This window comes from Dendrobates tinctorius, unplaced genomic scaffold, assembly GCF_039654945.1.
Source record: "Dendrobates tinctorius isolate UK_male_01 unplaced genomic scaffold, ASM3965494v1 ptg000065l, whole genome shotgun sequence".
In the NCBI taxonomy this organism is placed as follows: Eukaryota; Metazoa; Chordata; class Amphibia; order Anura; family Dendrobatidae; genus Dendrobates; species Dendrobates tinctorius.
The window spans coordinates 26,666,482-26,682,615 of NW_027361733.1; the positions used below are offsets into that span (position 1 = coordinate 26,666,482).

The 16,134-nt window shown below is 43.2% G+C and overlaps 1 protein-coding gene across 2 annotated transcripts in view; it reads left to right on the forward strand.

Annotated features, from left to right (window-relative positions):
• The window catches only part of RTEL1 (regulator of telomere elongation helicase 1), a 195,007-nt gene that overhangs the window by 137,015 nt on the left and 41,858 nt on the right, over window positions 1-16,134 (forward strand). For both annotated transcript variants that reach the window (XM_073580810.1, XM_073580809.1), the window contains exons 29-30: window positions 1,931-2,053; window positions 2,146-2,241. In XM_073580810.1, coding sequence (XP_073436911.1) covers window positions 1,931-2,053; window positions 2,146-2,241 — 219 coding nt within the window. The remainder of the gene's footprint in view (window positions 1-1,930; window positions 2,054-2,145; window positions 2,242-16,134) is intronic.

The window sequence follows — 16,134 nt, forward strand, 5'->3', positions numbered from 1 at the left end:
TCCAGGGTACACAGCGGGTAACTAAGCGACGCGCGTGCTTAGTTACCCGCTGTTTACCTTGGATACCAGCTCCCAGCGTCTGCTTACAGCACTGGGAGCTCGCTGATCGATGCGTGCTGGCCAGCGGGAGACCAACGATCAAAAAATGGCCCAGGACATTCCTGCACGATCAGCGATACTAGGCGGGGTGGGGGGCGGTCGCTGATAGGAGTCACACACAGCGAGATCGCTGCTGAGGTCGCTGTTGCGTCACAAAACTTGTGACTCAGCAGCGATCTCGCTTAGTGTGACGGGGGCTTTAGAATTGGGGGGTTTCCACCGTTTCAGTACATGAGAGGGTCTCCAAACGCGACATGGTGCTGCCATCAATTCCAGCCAATTTTGTGTTCAAAAAGTCAAACGGTTCTCCCTCCCTTCTGAGCCCTGCCATGCACCCTAACAGTGGCTTTCCCCGACATGTGTGGCGTACTCAGGATAAATTGCACAACAAATTTTGTGGTCATTTTTCTCCTGATACCCTTGCGAAAATAAATAAAAGTTAAATGTTAATTTCTTCCTTCCACATTGCTTTAGTTCTCGTGAAGCATTTGAAGGATTAATAAACTTCTTGAATGTGGTTTTGAGCACCTTGAGGGGTGCAGTTTGTAGAATGGTGTCACTTTTGGGTATTTTCTGTCATATTGACCCCTCAAAGTGACATCAAATGTGAGGTGGGCCCTAAAAAAATGGCTTTGTAAATTTTGTTGTCAAAACAAAAATCGCTGGTCAATTTTTAAACCTTATAACGTCCTAACAAAATAAAAATGTTTCTAAAATTGTGTTGATGTAAAGTAGACATGTGGGATATGTTATTTATTAACTATTTTGTGTGACACCACTCTCTGATTTAAGGGCACAGAAATTAAGTTTGAAAATTGCTAAATTTTCAGTTAAATAAGAAGCTTTTTTCAGTGGAAAGGTGTGCGGCCTCCAATCTCTGGACATATATATATTTTCCTATTACTGTGATGATAAATATTCCATGCCAATATGTCTATTGGAGCCACCTATGACCTTCCCCTTCACATTACTTTTCTTATTCACTAGGCACCAGCTATGACCTGTCCCTGCACATTACTTTTTTAATTCACATGGCGCCAGCTATGACCTGCCCCTCCACATTGATATTCTTGTTCACTTGGTGCCAGCTATGGCCTGCCCCTCCACATTACTGTTCTTATTTACTTGGCGCCAGCTATGACCTGCCCCTCCACACTACTTTTCTCATTCACGTTGTGCCAGTTATGAACTGCCATTACACATTACTATTGAGATTCACCTGGCGCCAGCTATGACATTCCCCTTCACATTACTAATCTTATTCACCTGGTGCCAGCTATGAATTGTCCCTCCATATTACTGTTCTTGTTCACTTGGCGCCAGCTATTACCTGCCCCTCCGCATTACTGTTCTTATTCACTTGGTGCCAGCTAAGACCTACCCCTCCACATTACTGTTCTTATTAACTTGGCGCCAGCTATGACCTGCCCCTCCACATTACTGTTCTTATTCACTTGGCGCCAGCTGTGACCTGCCTCTCCACATTACTTTTCTTATTCACTTGGCGCCAGCTATGACCTGCCCCTCCGCTTTACTTTTCTCATTCACCTCGTGCAATTTATGATGCCATTCCACATTACTAATCTTATTCACCTGGTGCTAGCTATGAACCGCCATTCCACATTAATATTTCTGTTCACTTAGCGCCAGCTGTGACCTGCCACTCCACATTAATATTCAGTGCCAATTATGATCAGCCCTTACAAACTACTGTTGCTGTTCACCAGCGATGCGCTGCTTCTTCCCTTATTTCTCCCATTCACCTGGAACCCAACTCTGTCCTGCCTCTTTGATTATTAACCTTTATTATTTATTTTTTTTTATTGTTTAGGTTTTTACCAGTTTATTAGACCCCACCATAAGAAAGAGTTTGATTCGGCGTGCAAGAAGTTAACAGGAATTGGATGTGGATACAAACCAGAGCACAGTATACCGTGGGACGAGCGTGAAAAGGGTCAGATTTCGGTTTTATTTTATTTTTGTCTAAATATCATAGCATTAAATTTCCTTCAGTGTTGTGAATTTCCTTGTTTATGGTCCCTGCAGCTCAAGCTACATCTGACAGCAAAGTGACCTTCTCCGAGAGCTCATCTGAGCACCTGAACCATGGAGGGGAGCACTTAAGCTCTGAAGCACTGAAAGGTATGCATGTGAGGTCACGGCATGGAGCAATAGATTCATCGTATGTCCTGGAATTTGTTAAAAAGATTTTACAATACTACTGATCCTCGAGGGGGTGCAGGGCTAGGAAAAAGCCCATACATCCCTTTTTTCTTTTCACCCATAACCTGGAGCTGTTCAGGTGCAGCAACTCTTCCTCATTAGTTTTTAGGGATGGGGTATCCAGTGGTCACACATGTAAATATAGCAGATTCTAGTTCTGTGTGAACATTTAGTATGGTGGGGTTCTCTGGCTAGGTGACTTTTGACAATAAGCAGATCTCATTGTGTTTCTTCTGCTGGAGCTCCGAGCGATCAGTTGTATCCTGTGGGGAATGTTTGTTCAGTTTTTCTGCAGCGCCACCACAGGGGAAATAAAGCATTACATTACACTGTGCCAATTAAAATCAATGTGTGTATTACAGGGCAGGTCTTTCCTAGCAATGATGTCCTTTGTAGCCATGCTCCACTTTGTCCAAGAGATGAATGTTGTGAACAGAGCAGCCCCGTTAGTAACCCAGAATTATTTATTAGGCTGTATGCTGTCAATAATTGAAGGCCTTTGAAAAGCAGAAAAATGTGGCGCTATCTGAGCGTAGTAATTAAATGCAAATATATTGGGTGATTGATAATAACAGTGCTCACCTAATGAGGTTGTGCTAACTGGAGCACAACACTAGGTATAAGTAAGTGAATGTGCAGTGGAGTGCAGCCTCCCTGATGGACAGTGGGGAATTCCTCCAATGGAGTTCCAACAGTTGACGAAACGGTAAAAGAATCCAGGAAATTGGTGCTTCCACCGTGATGACAGAGAGGCAAAGTGGTCTTCCTCCAAGGAATTCAGATGGATTTATTCAAAACCACATACACAACACACTTCTGCTGAGAACGCCAATAGACACCTGAGGAAGGCTGTTATTAGCTGAAACACATTGTGTATATTTTTTTAAAAATTCATCTGAATTACCTGGAGGAAAATTGTTATTCCCTGGAGGTAACTGTTAAATGCTCTATACTGTAATGTAAATGTAATGGGATATGTTTGCACTATAGATATAAAAATGATGTATACAGAATGAGCCCCCACATAGCCTCCTAAAATACAGCATGAGCCCCCACATAGCCTCCTAAAATACAGCATGAGCCCCCACATAGCCTCCTAAATACTGAGTGAGCCTCCACATAACCCGCTATATACAGTATGAGCCCCCACATTGCCTCCTATATACAGTATGAGCCCCAACATAGCTTCCTATATACAGTGAGCCCCCACATGGCCTCTATATAAAGTATAAGCCCCCACATAGCCCCCTATATACATGTAGACATCCCATGCACATATGAAAGAAAACAACATATACTCGCTCACACTCCCCTGGCGCCCTGCTCCTATCTCCTGTGCACTAAGTCTCTGCAGTAGCAGCACAATGTAATGACGTCATCGTGTCTGCTGCCTCACGCTGAATGGTGGAAGAAGGAACCGGTTGCTTTGTCTTCCACCAATGTATTCACTGCTGTCCCCATGCTGTGGATAGCGGTAACAGCGGGAAGTGGCAGAGGGCATGGTGCAGCCTATTGGGCCACTGTTGTCAGCCCCTCAGCTGTCTCGGCTGTAGTCTCATTCACCTTTAATACACTTATGGATTTACCCGGCTTCAACTTTCTTAGTCCCGGCAGCAAAAATACAGGTATAATCTCATCTATTAATAGATCTTTAAAGGGAACCTGTTATGCTGTACATTAGTTACCATTTGCGGACCGTATCATAGAGAGGGAGAAGCTAAGCATAATAATATATAGGTTTGTTGGAAAAGATTCAGTATTACTAATATTTTATTCATTGAAATTGCTGCTTGTCTGTATAGGAGTCTAGTGAGTGGTCCTACTAGTGATTGACACTGTAGTGGGTGGTCCTACTAGTGATTGACACTGTATTGGGTGGTCCTACTAGTGATTGACACTGTGTAGTGGGTGGTCCTGCTAGTGATTGACACTGTAGTGGGTGGTCCTACTAGTGATTGACACTGTGTAGTGGGTGGTCCTACTATTGATTGACACTGTAGTGGGTGGTCCTACTAGTGGTTGACACTGTAGTGGGTGGTCCTACTAGTGGTTGACACTGTGTAGGGCAGCCCCTACTAGTGATTGACACTGTGTAGGGCCGCCCACTAGACTCGTATGCTTGCAAATATCAGGGATTTCAGCTATTAAAATGCAAATTTTACTGAAACTTTTCCCACAAAAATGTATATGAATCAGTTCATCTCCTCCTGCTCTGTTAAATCCTGCTCGCAGATCAGATACAAGTTTCAACATGACAGGTTCACTTTAAAGCACAGTGATAGTTGGGGGAATGCAGTGTGCTCTTTTCATGATGTTTCTCGTTGACAGCGGCTCCTGCAGGGTGTCTCACTGCGCGTTTGTGCATATCTCTCAGGTTTGCTGTTAGATGTTAGCTCATAAGTCTATGGTCTATTACGTGAAATGACTGTGTCATGTTAACATTTATCTCCTGTACTATTTGATCTGTGATAAAAGAGAAATATATTGCCCTTAAATGGCGATCTGCTATCACCGGTATAATGAGAATTATTGGTAATCTTCCAGACAACACTAGTGGAAAGACAATGGAGATCTGCCAGATAGCTGTAGTGGAAATATAAAATCTTCCAAATAGCAATAGAGATGTGCCAGATAATGGTGAACAAAATAATAGGTTTAACGGGCGTAGGGAACACTAGGGCTCTGCCAAATAATGGTCGAGGAAAAACAATATGGATCCAAGAGGGATCTACCAGATAATAATAATGAAAACACAAGAAGCTTCTAACAGATAAGGCTGAATTCAGACATCCTGAGTACAGACCACGATACACAGACTGGTCGCGGTTATCCTGCCCAAACTCGACAGCCTGAGGCTGTATTCAACCCAACAGTAGTAGGAAACAAGAGGGATCTGCCACATAACATTATGGTGCATTTAGACTGGCCGATTAACGAGCTCCATATATACTGTATAAAGTCTGTAGAGATTATTGTTGCCCTAATGATCAACTGGCAGTTGGTTAGCTAATGCATATGGATGTCATTAGACTATTCTTGATGGGGCCAGTACAGCCTGAAATGCTGTGTAGTGAATATCTCCTACAAACATCCATCCATCTAATGTTATGAATAATTTGTCAATATACCTTTGTAGTGGTCGGATGTCAATTGTCTGATGCAGAGATCCGAATCCCCTGCCTGCAGCCACCACTAGAGGGAGCTCAGGAGCTTATTGCATACTATTAAAGGGATTGTGCAGACACCAGATGTGGCGACACGCCACTGTTTTATGGGTGGCACAATTGCCCGATGCAAGACTTATGTCTGATTGTATGGGGAAAGTATGATTGCACTGAACATTATATGGATGGAGACTGGCATGAAACTTTTTTTTATGGAAATTTTTTTATGGCGCCGCAGCTCTAATTACATAGGAATGCAAATGTCCTGTATAAATACTGTGGGCGAAGTATCACAGATGCTAAAATAAGAAAACGGGAAGTGAATATATTAGATGACATTTATTGGCTGCCATTTTTATATTTTTACTGTCTCTTTGGAGGAAATGGTTTTGCATCCCTCCTGTTTTCAGTTTCTCTATGTCCTAAGTAGAAAAGAAAGAAATAAATCATGTGACTAGATGAAAGGTGACCATTGTAATCAAGGTAATTTTCCGTATGTCTGAACGCTGCTTCTCCTTCCTGCTTGATAAGGAACTGGTCTGTGTCCTATGGCTGTCCCCAGGAGCGTGCACGTGCGGCAATGACACATTATGTGAGCATCTAATACTGGGAAATGGACTATTGTGTCATTGCAAACTAGCAGATCTATTGTCTGTAAAATATTAATTCTTTGGTTTCTGTTTTTCATTTTCAGCCTCGGTCTTATTTCCTCCTAATCCTATACTTCTAGTTTTGCAGTATTAATGATTATGTAGACACAGTAAAATTCCTTTAATCCAGTGTGGAAAATCAGAGATTTAGGATTAGAAAACAAATATACAAAAGTATTACAACTCTTGGATGATAATTACGCTGATTACAATTTTGATGGCTGACCTTATAATACATGGACAGTCCTGGTCAGCCACTGCGGGATCTGACCTTAACCCCTTCATGACCAAGCCTATTTTGACCTTAATGACCAGGCCATTTTTTGCAATTCTGACCAGTGTCCCTTTATGAGGTAATAACTCAGGAACGCTTCAACGGATCCTAGCGATTCTGAGATTGTTTTTTCGTGACATATTGGGCTTCATGTTAGTGGTAAATTTAGGTTGATAATTTTTGCGTTTATTTGTCAAAAAATCAGAAATTTGGTGAAAATTTTGCAATTTTCAAATTTTGAATTTTTATTCTGTTAAACCAGAGAGTTATGTGACACAAAATAGTTAATAAATAACATTTCTCATATGTCTACTTTGCATCAGCACAATTTTGGAAACAAAATATTTTTTTGTTAGGAAGTTATAAGGGTTAAAAGTTGACCAGCGATTTCTCATTTTTACAATAAAATTTACAAAACCATTTTTTTAGGGACAACCTCACATTTGAAGTCACATTGAGGGGTCTATATGGCAGAAAATACCCAAAAGTTACACCATTCTAAAAACTGCACCCCTCAAGCTACTCAAAACTACATTCAAGAAGATTATTAACCCTTCAGGTGTTTCACAGGAACTAAAGCAATGTGGAAAGAAAAAATGGACATTTTAATTTTTCCAACAAAAATTTTCTTTTAGCATCAATTTTTTCATTTTCACATGGGAAACAGGATAAAATGGATGCTAAAATTTGTTGGGCAATTTCTCCGGAGTACAACGATACCTCATATGTGGTCATAAACCACTGTTTGGGCGCACGGCACGGCTCAGAAGGGAAGGAGCGCCATTTGACTTTTTGAATGGAAAATATGCTGGAATATTTAGCGGTTGCCATGTCGTGTTTGGAGAGCCCCTGTGTGCATAAACATTGGAGCTCCTCCACAAGTGACCCCATTTTGGAAACTAGACCCCCCAAGGAACTTATCTAGATGCATAGTGATCACTTTGAACCCCCAGGTACTTCACAAATTGATCTGTAAAAAAAAAAAAAAAATACTTTTTTTTCACACAAATTTTCTTTTAGCCTCAGTTTTTTCATTTTCACATGGGCAACAGGATAAAATGGATCCTAAAATTTGTTGAGCAATTTCTCCTGAGTGCACAGATACCTCATATGTGGTCATAAACCACTGTTTGGGTGCACGGCATGGCCCGGAAGGCAAGGAGCACCATTTGACTTTTTGAATGGAAAATTAGCTCCAATCGTTATCGGACACCATGTCGCATTTGGAGAGCCCCTGTGCACCTAAACATTGGAGCTCCCCCACAAGTGACCCCATTTTGGAAACTAGACCCCCTAAGGAACTTATCTAGACGTGTAGGGAGCACTTTGAACCCCCAAGTGCTTCACAAAAGTTTATAACACAGAGCAGTGAAAATAAAAAATATTTTTTTTTTCCTCAAAAATGATTTTTAGCACACTATTTTTAATTTTCACAAGGCTAACAGGAGAAATTGGACCACAAATCTTGTTGTCCAGTTTGTCCTGAGTACGCTGGTACCCCATATGTGGGGGGAAACCACTGTTTGGGCACACGGCAGGGCTCAGAAGGGAAGGAGCGCCATTTGACTTTTTGAAATGCAAATTACTTCGAATCGTTAGCGGACACCATGTTGTGTTTGGAGAGCCCCTGTGTGCCTAAACATTGGAGCTCCCCCACAAATGACCCCATTTTGGAAACTAGACCCCTAAGGAACTTATCTAGATGTGTAGTGAGCACCTTGAACCCTCAAGTGCTTCACAAAAGTTTATGACGCAGAGCCGTGAAAATAAAAAAAAAAAATTTTTCCCTCAAAAAATTATTTTTTAGTGCGCAATTTTTTATTTTCACAAGGGTACCAGGATAAATTAGACACCAAAATTTGTTGTCCAGTTTGTCCTGTGTACGCTGGTACCCCACATGTGGGGGGGAACCACTGTTTGGGCACACGTCGGGGCTCGGAAGGGAAGTAGTGACATTTTGAAATGCTGACTTTGATGGAATGGTCTGCGGGTGTCATGTTACATTTGCAGAGCCCCTGATGTACCTAATCTGTGGAACCCCCCCACAAGTGACCCCATTTTGGAGACTAGACCCCCCAAGGAACTTATCTAGATGTGTGGTGAGCACCTTGAACCCCCAAGCGCTTCACAGAAGTTTATATCGCAGAGCCGTGAAAATAAAAAATATTTTTTTTTCCACAAAAAAAAAATGATTTTTAGCCAGCAATTTTTTTTTCACAGGGGTAGCAGGATAAATTGGCCCCAAAAGTTGTTGTCCAGTTTGTCCTGAGTACGCTGATACCTCATATGTGGGTGGGGACCACTGTTTGGGTACACGTCGGGGCTCGGAAGGGAAGTAGTGACATTATGAAATGCTGACTTTGATGGAATGGTCTGCGGGCATCATGTTACATTTGCAGAACCCCTGATGTACCTAAACTGTGGAACCCCCCACAAGTGACCCCATTTTGGAAACTAGACCACCCAAGGAACTTATCTAGATGTGTGGTGAGCACCTTGAACCCCCAAGTGCTTCACAGAAGTTTATAACGCAGTCGTGAAAATAAAAAATATTTTTTTTTCCTCAAAAAAAATGATTTTTAGCTAGCAATTTTTTTTTTCACAAGGGTAGCAGGATAAATTGGACCCCAAAAGTTGTTGTCCAGTTTGTCCTGAGTACGCTGATACCCCATATGTGGGGGATGACCACTGTTTGGGTACACGTCGGGGCTCGGAAGGGAAGTAGTGACATTATGAAATGCTGACTTTGATGGAATGGTCTGCGGGCATCATGTTACATTTGCAGAACCCCTGATGTACCTAAACTGTGGAACCCCCCCACAAGTGACCCCATTTTGGAAACTAGACCCCCTAAGGAACTTATCTAGATGTGTGGTGAGCACCTTGAACCCCCAAGTGCTTCACAGAAGTTTATAACGCAGAGACGTGAAAATAAAAAATATTTTTTTTTCCTCAAAAAAAATGATTTTTAGCCAGCAATTTTTTTTTTCCCAAGGGTAGCAGGATAAATTGGACCCCAAAAGTTGTTGTACAGTTTGTCCTGAGTACGCTGGTGCCCCATATATGGGGGGGAACTATTGTTTGGGCACACGTCAGGGCTCGGAATGGAAGTAGTGGCGTTTTGAAATGCAGACTTTGATGGAATGGTCTGCGGTCGTCATTACGTTTGCAGAGCCCCTGATGTGCCTAAACAATAGAAACCCCCCACAAGTGACCCCATTTTGGAAACTAGACCTCCCAAGTAACTTATCTAGATGCCTGGTGAGCACTTTGGACCCCCAAGTGCTTCACAGAAGTTTATAACGCAGAGACGTGAAAATTAAAAAAAAAAATTTTCCACAAAAATATTTTTTTAGCCCCCAATTTTTTATTTTCCCAAGGGTACCAGGAGAAATTAGACCCCCAAAGTTGTTGTGCAATTTTTCCTGAGTACGCTGATACCCCATATGTTGGGGTAAACCACTGTTTGGGCACACGTCGGGGCTTGGAAGGGAGGAAGCACCGTTTAACTTTTTGAACGCAAAATTGGCTGGAATCAATGGTTGCACCATGTCGCGTTTGGTGACCCCCTGATGTGCCTAAACAGTGGAAACCCCTCAATTCTAACTCCAGCCCTAACCCCAACACACCCCTAACCACAGCCCTAACCCCAACACATCCCTAACCCTAATTCCAACCATAACCCTAACCCCAACAGACCCCGAACCCTAATCCCAACCCTAACCATAACCCTAACCACAAGCCTAACCCTAATTCCAACCCTAACCCTAATTCCAACCCTAACCCTAATTCCAACCCTAACCCTCTTTCCAACCCTAACCCTCTTTCCAACCCTAACCCTCTTTCCAACCCTAACCCTCTTTCCAACCCTAACCCTCTTTCCAATCCTAACCCTAACCCTCTTTCCAACCCTAACCCTCTTTTCAACCCTAACCCTCTTTTCAACCCTAACCCTCTTTTCAACCCTAACCCTAACCCTCTTTTCAACCCTAACCCTAATGAAAAAAAAAAAAAAAATATTATCTTTATTTTATTAGTTCTGCCTACCTATGGGGGTGATAATCGGGGGGTTTATTTACTTTTTCTTTCATTTTGATCACTGTGAGAGTGATCAAAATGAAAGAATGGAATCTGCAGCCGGCAGATTCGGGCGGGCGCACTGCGCATGCGCCCGCCATTTTCAAAGATGGCGGCGCCCATCATCCGGACCCGAGGGACACCGGGAGGGACGGGGGGACACCGGAGGTACCGGGGGGGGGGTGAGGGGGGGATCGGAGGCTGGCGGGGAGCAGAGGGAATGGGAAGGGGGCAGATGATGACAGCGGCGGCAGATCGCTGCTGTCATTCAGTTGCGGGGGGGCGATCGCCGGTGGGGGGGGGGTGGAATCGGTGTCTCCAGCCATGTCCGATGCTACAGCAGCGTCGGACATGGCTGGATTGTAATATTTCATCAATTTTCATTGATTAAATATTACTATCGCTCTGATTGGCTGTTTCACTTTTAACAGCCAATCAGAGCGATCGTAGCCACGTGGGGGCGAAGCCACGCCCCCTGTGGTGAATTACAAAGCCCCCTGTATCTGCGGGTCGGGTGACCTTTCAGTGACCCCGGTCACCCGACCCGCAGGGGGGCTTTGAAGTCCTGACGCCACATAGGCGTCACTGGTCAGATTTGAACCAGGTTTCATGACACCTATGTGGCGTCATTGGTCGTGAAGGGGTTAAAGCATAGCTTTGCACTTGGGTTTTTTTTTTCTGTGACATCCATGTGACTTAGGGAAAGAAGTCGTCTCCGTGAGATAATCCCTTTAACGCTCCGTATATGAGTAAATCTCCCGTGCGATTTTCTATCACATCTGCACGTCTCACTACAATATGCTGTTGTGATAAATTCTGCAGCTTTATTCAGGTCTATTCACATCTTTTGCGCTGGAGACACCAGTGGTTTTGCACATATGCACACTTGACTCTGACGAATGTGCATGTGTTCCAGCATCTGACATTGAAATCCAACATGGCCTATCCTTCTCTCTGTCGGGAGACACCAATACACATTAGTCGGTCAGCCAGTTAGAAATCTGAAGGTTCGGCCAACTTAATCTGGGGTGTTTAGCTGCACATATCTAGGACAGGCTTTAAGCCTCCAGACGTTCTTTCACTGAAAGCAATCTGTGATATCGAAAAACAGAGTGAATTGGAAACTAATAAAGCTTTGTAGAAATTTAAGGCAAGAAGAATTTTAAGAAACGTCTCCAGTGCGATTTTATGCCACAGGTACAAGGATCGTTGTGATGTAGCAGGGTTTTTTTAAGTACCAAACCCTGCAGAACTGGTTTTCGGCCTCCTGGATGTAAACAATAAGTGTTCTTATTGACTGCCAGCAAGAAGAAATCTTGAAAATGTGAAGGAATCAAACTGCGAAATTAGGAAACCTTAAATGACAAACTTGATAAAGACAGGTGCAAACGACCTTATGTTCTCCATCAGAGAAAATCTGTCCAATTAAGCCACGTTCGCACATTCAGTATTTGGTCAGTATTTTACATCAGTAATTGTAAGCCAAAACCAGGAGAGGAACAATCAGAGGAAAAGTATAATAGAAACACGTCACCACTTCTGGATTTATCACCCACTCCTGGTTTTGGCTTTCAAATACTGATGTAAAATATAGACCGTGTGAATAAGCAGGCTTTGATCAAACTCGGGGTGTGAAAACAAAACAAAAAAAAAAGCTTCTCCATATTTTTCATTCAGTCTGTCCGTGATAATTAGACCGCACTCCGATGTCATCAGAATGCAGTCTGATGTCTTTCATGGGCATGAATGGCTGAGTGCCATCCAATTATCTAAGTCAAATCATGCATGCTGCAATTTTTTTTGTTCTTCAGACCACTTGGGAAAAAACGGACATGTCTCATTGAATAACATTGGTCCGAATGCAATCTGATGTTTTGACAGATTGCCCTCGGACTGAAAGTACGGTCGTCTGCATGAGCCCTAAAAAAGATTTATTTGTAGCAAAAAGGCTCCTTCAAGTTTCTGGTGGAAGTGTAGTATTAGGCCGGGGTCACACTAACCGGCACAAAATATGGTCCGTAGTTTACATGCGTAATATGGATGAATGACCCCTAAATAGTGCTCCGTAGGTCATCCGTAAGCAAGGTGTGGTTGCGTAATTTGCGCATGTCTGCATCTGTATGTAATCCGTATGGCATCCGTATGCAATCCGTATGGCGAGATTTTCTCGCCGCCTTGCAAAATGGACATATAATGGAGCCCTATGACAGGGTTTATAACAGAAACGAAATAATAGATATAGACACATAGAATGCATATATATATATATATATATATATATATATATATATATATATATGCCCACAAGTCATTGAGATAAATATATATTTATATTTCACAGCGTTCTTCATAGCAGAATAGCCGCTAATTAAATTGCCGGCTTCTATCAAATCCTTCCCCAACCCGACATGAAATGACACATGGTTTACATTCAGTAAACCATTTCATTTCATGTTTTTGTATATGTCCTTGACTAATAATTAGATGCTCGTTTTTGTGCAAAATTTGGGAGTTGTAGTTGTTATTTTAAGGGGTTAATTCGTTTATAAAAAATGCGTGGGCTTCCCATTGCCCTGTAGCGGTGACGAATGGGTTAATCTAACAAAGGGTTAATGTCACCTTACAATCGAATGGTGACATTAACCCTTTGTTAGATTAACCCACTCGCCACCAATGGGAAGCCCACGCATTTTGTAACAACGAATTAACCCCTTAAAATAACAACTACAACTCCCAAATTTTGCACACAAACCCTCATCTAATTATTAGTCAGGGACATATAAAAAAACATGAAATGAAATGCTTTACTGAATGTAAACCATGTGTCATTTCATGTCGGGTTGGGGAAGGATTTGATAGAAGCCGGCAATTTAATTAGCGGCTATTCTGCTATGAAGAACTCTGTGAAATATAAATATATATATATATGTTTGTCACAATGACATGTATGTGTGTGTGTGTGTGTGTGTATTCTATGTGTATATATCTATTCTTTCGTTTCTTTATTAAACCTGTCAGTGTGAGTTTACTGTACAGCGCACTGAATTGCCGGCTTTTCTAAAAGACACCGGGTGCATATTTCTCGCAAGTCACATGTGTGGTCCGTGTGTAATCCGTATTTTTGGCGCACCCATAGACTTGCATTGGCGTATTACGGCCGTAGTACGCTGAAAATCACAGCATGCTGCGATTGGCACAGACCGTAGAATACGGACGAGAAATATACGGCTGGTGCGAGTGACCCCATAGAGAATCATTGGTCCGTGTCTAATGCGTGCTTTTAGCGCCTCTCACTCGGCCGTATTCCTCGCCGGTGTGACCCCGGCATTAGGGTTACTATATTTATCCTATTCATAGGGAAAAGACCGTGGTTGTAGCATGCGGCATTTCTGTGCGTCACATGACTTTGTGAGCAGATTTATTCCATGAGTCACGAGGCCGCGCTTTGTTTTTCTTACTAGACGTATTTAAAGAAGTCATGCATCAGAATACATGGCTTTGATGTGGTGAACTGACTCATGAATTAGTTGCTATTTATATTAAAGCTTCACAAAACATCTGTGCGTAACTGGTTTATTCTATTATTTTTGCTTCTTTTCAGTTTTAGAGGATCAAGTGATTACGGTCAGTTTGCACACCCAAGAGCCCTATTAAAATGTTGCTGACATCACTACAGGGATTTCCCAGAACTAACAAATACCTTTAACCCTTAGGCCAAGTTCACACATCGCAGATTTGCGTAGCAGCAGCAATTTGCAGCAAAATGCAAATAAAATGGGGTTTTCAAAATCCCATTCTCCCATTGCCGGAAAATAAATCTGCACAAAATTGAAAGCAATTACTTTCTTCTTTGACATCTCCAGCATGTTCATTCTTCTTTGGATTTTCTTTGAGGATTTCAGCCCGTTTAATACTTCATTATGGAGTAAGATGAAATTCAAAGCAAAATCCTCAATTAAATCCTCAAGTAACACATGCGGATTTTGCTTTCAGATTCATGACCAAATCCAAAGCGGAAATTTGCTGCAATGTTTGATCATCGCCTTAAAGTTTGACCACCAGCTAACTCTCTCATGCGTTGTTAGGAGGAAATGGGAGAAAGCTGCTGCAAGACACCTCTCTGGCCGTGGCTTATTTCCTGTAAAAATCAAAAGATCAAATATGCCCAATTCTTTTGCCTCGTGCGTCTGGACCCTTTTGATGGATGGAACTGGTGCCTGTGTTGCTGACGCGTCCTCCTCGAGTCTTCGACTCCTTAATCAAACAACAGTCTTTGGGATTTCTCCTAACTGACCAAAGCTAGCTATGGCCATTCAGATCTTTTGTTACTGGCCACCGCTGGGAGCGGTGAATTCTGTTGGGGTCCAAGTCCTCTGCTTGCTGTTGGGCTCCTTCTCTTCCTGCCCTATCTGTACTCCATCTGTGGCTGGATCCAGTTTGCCCCCTGCTGGAAGTCATTAGCAATACATCTCCTTCTGGAGCCAGCGGGAGTTCAATCTTCCTTTTTTTTCCTGTCCTTCGGCACCAAACATTGTCACCATTTTCCTTTCATACTGGGATAATTCATGCAATCCTAAAACGGACATAGCGACATCTGGAGAACTCCATGCACTTGTTCTTCCCTTTGACGTTGAAGGAAATTCCCACAACTTTAGCCATTAGCAAGCAGATTTCATACTAGTCCTCATTACCTACTGTATTCGGAAGGAGTGACACAAATGCAATATCGTTGTTTTCCTCACAATTTTTGTTCACCACCTTTCTCTCCTGTGTCAGCTGCAATGATCCACAGTAAGAACCTCAGCACATCAGAGAGACCTTAAGGAGTTTTCCAGAGGACAATGCGCTGAGAGTCCTCGTATAGTGCGAGGGAGCGCTTCTTAGCCTATAGATCATCGTGGTGGCCCTATGTCTGATAATGATGGCGGGGAGGAGGATGAACTGATCCTATGCTTGTATCTAACCAGCTACTACAGGCCATCTCATTATATAAAAACTCCATGAAGGAGAGAATTGAGGAGGTGAAGGCGGATGCGAGTCTTCTACGTCAAGACATGCAGACTCTACAGGGTTGAGGATGGAGTACAAAGTACCTCCTATAACCATTAAGATAGCAAAGATCCTAGAGTCAGTTGACGCCTGGATCCAAAAAGCAGATGACCTGCACCGAAACACCATCCGCATTATCGGTCTGCCTGAATGGGATAACTACATTTCAAAGAGAACGGGGGTGTGGCTATGTAGCGGCGGAGAGAGGACGCGTTCAGAGAGAGCTCCTCGCATCCTGACATAAATCCTGTCAGCGGACCCGTGTTGCCGCGGCATATCTGCCGTTATTGGGCCCCCTGGACCATGGAGCACCTCTGGAACCCCGCGGGTGGTCGAATCTCGGCGTGCAGACAACGGTAAAGGCCGGGGCGGGCGGAGGGGCCTGCACGAGGCGGCGGCCATTTTCAGAAGCGCGCGCTCTGACTGTGAGAGACGCAGCGCTGGCCCCCTCCTCACAGCGCTGACAGGACTGTGAGCACCTATTCTGTGGATCTGACAGGGAGAAGCGGTGAGTGCTCTGGAAGATTGGGCCCCGCACTCCCCTCTGTTAAGTCACCCAGCTGGTCAGTGCTATTACTTTAGGGTCCTCTGGACTCTC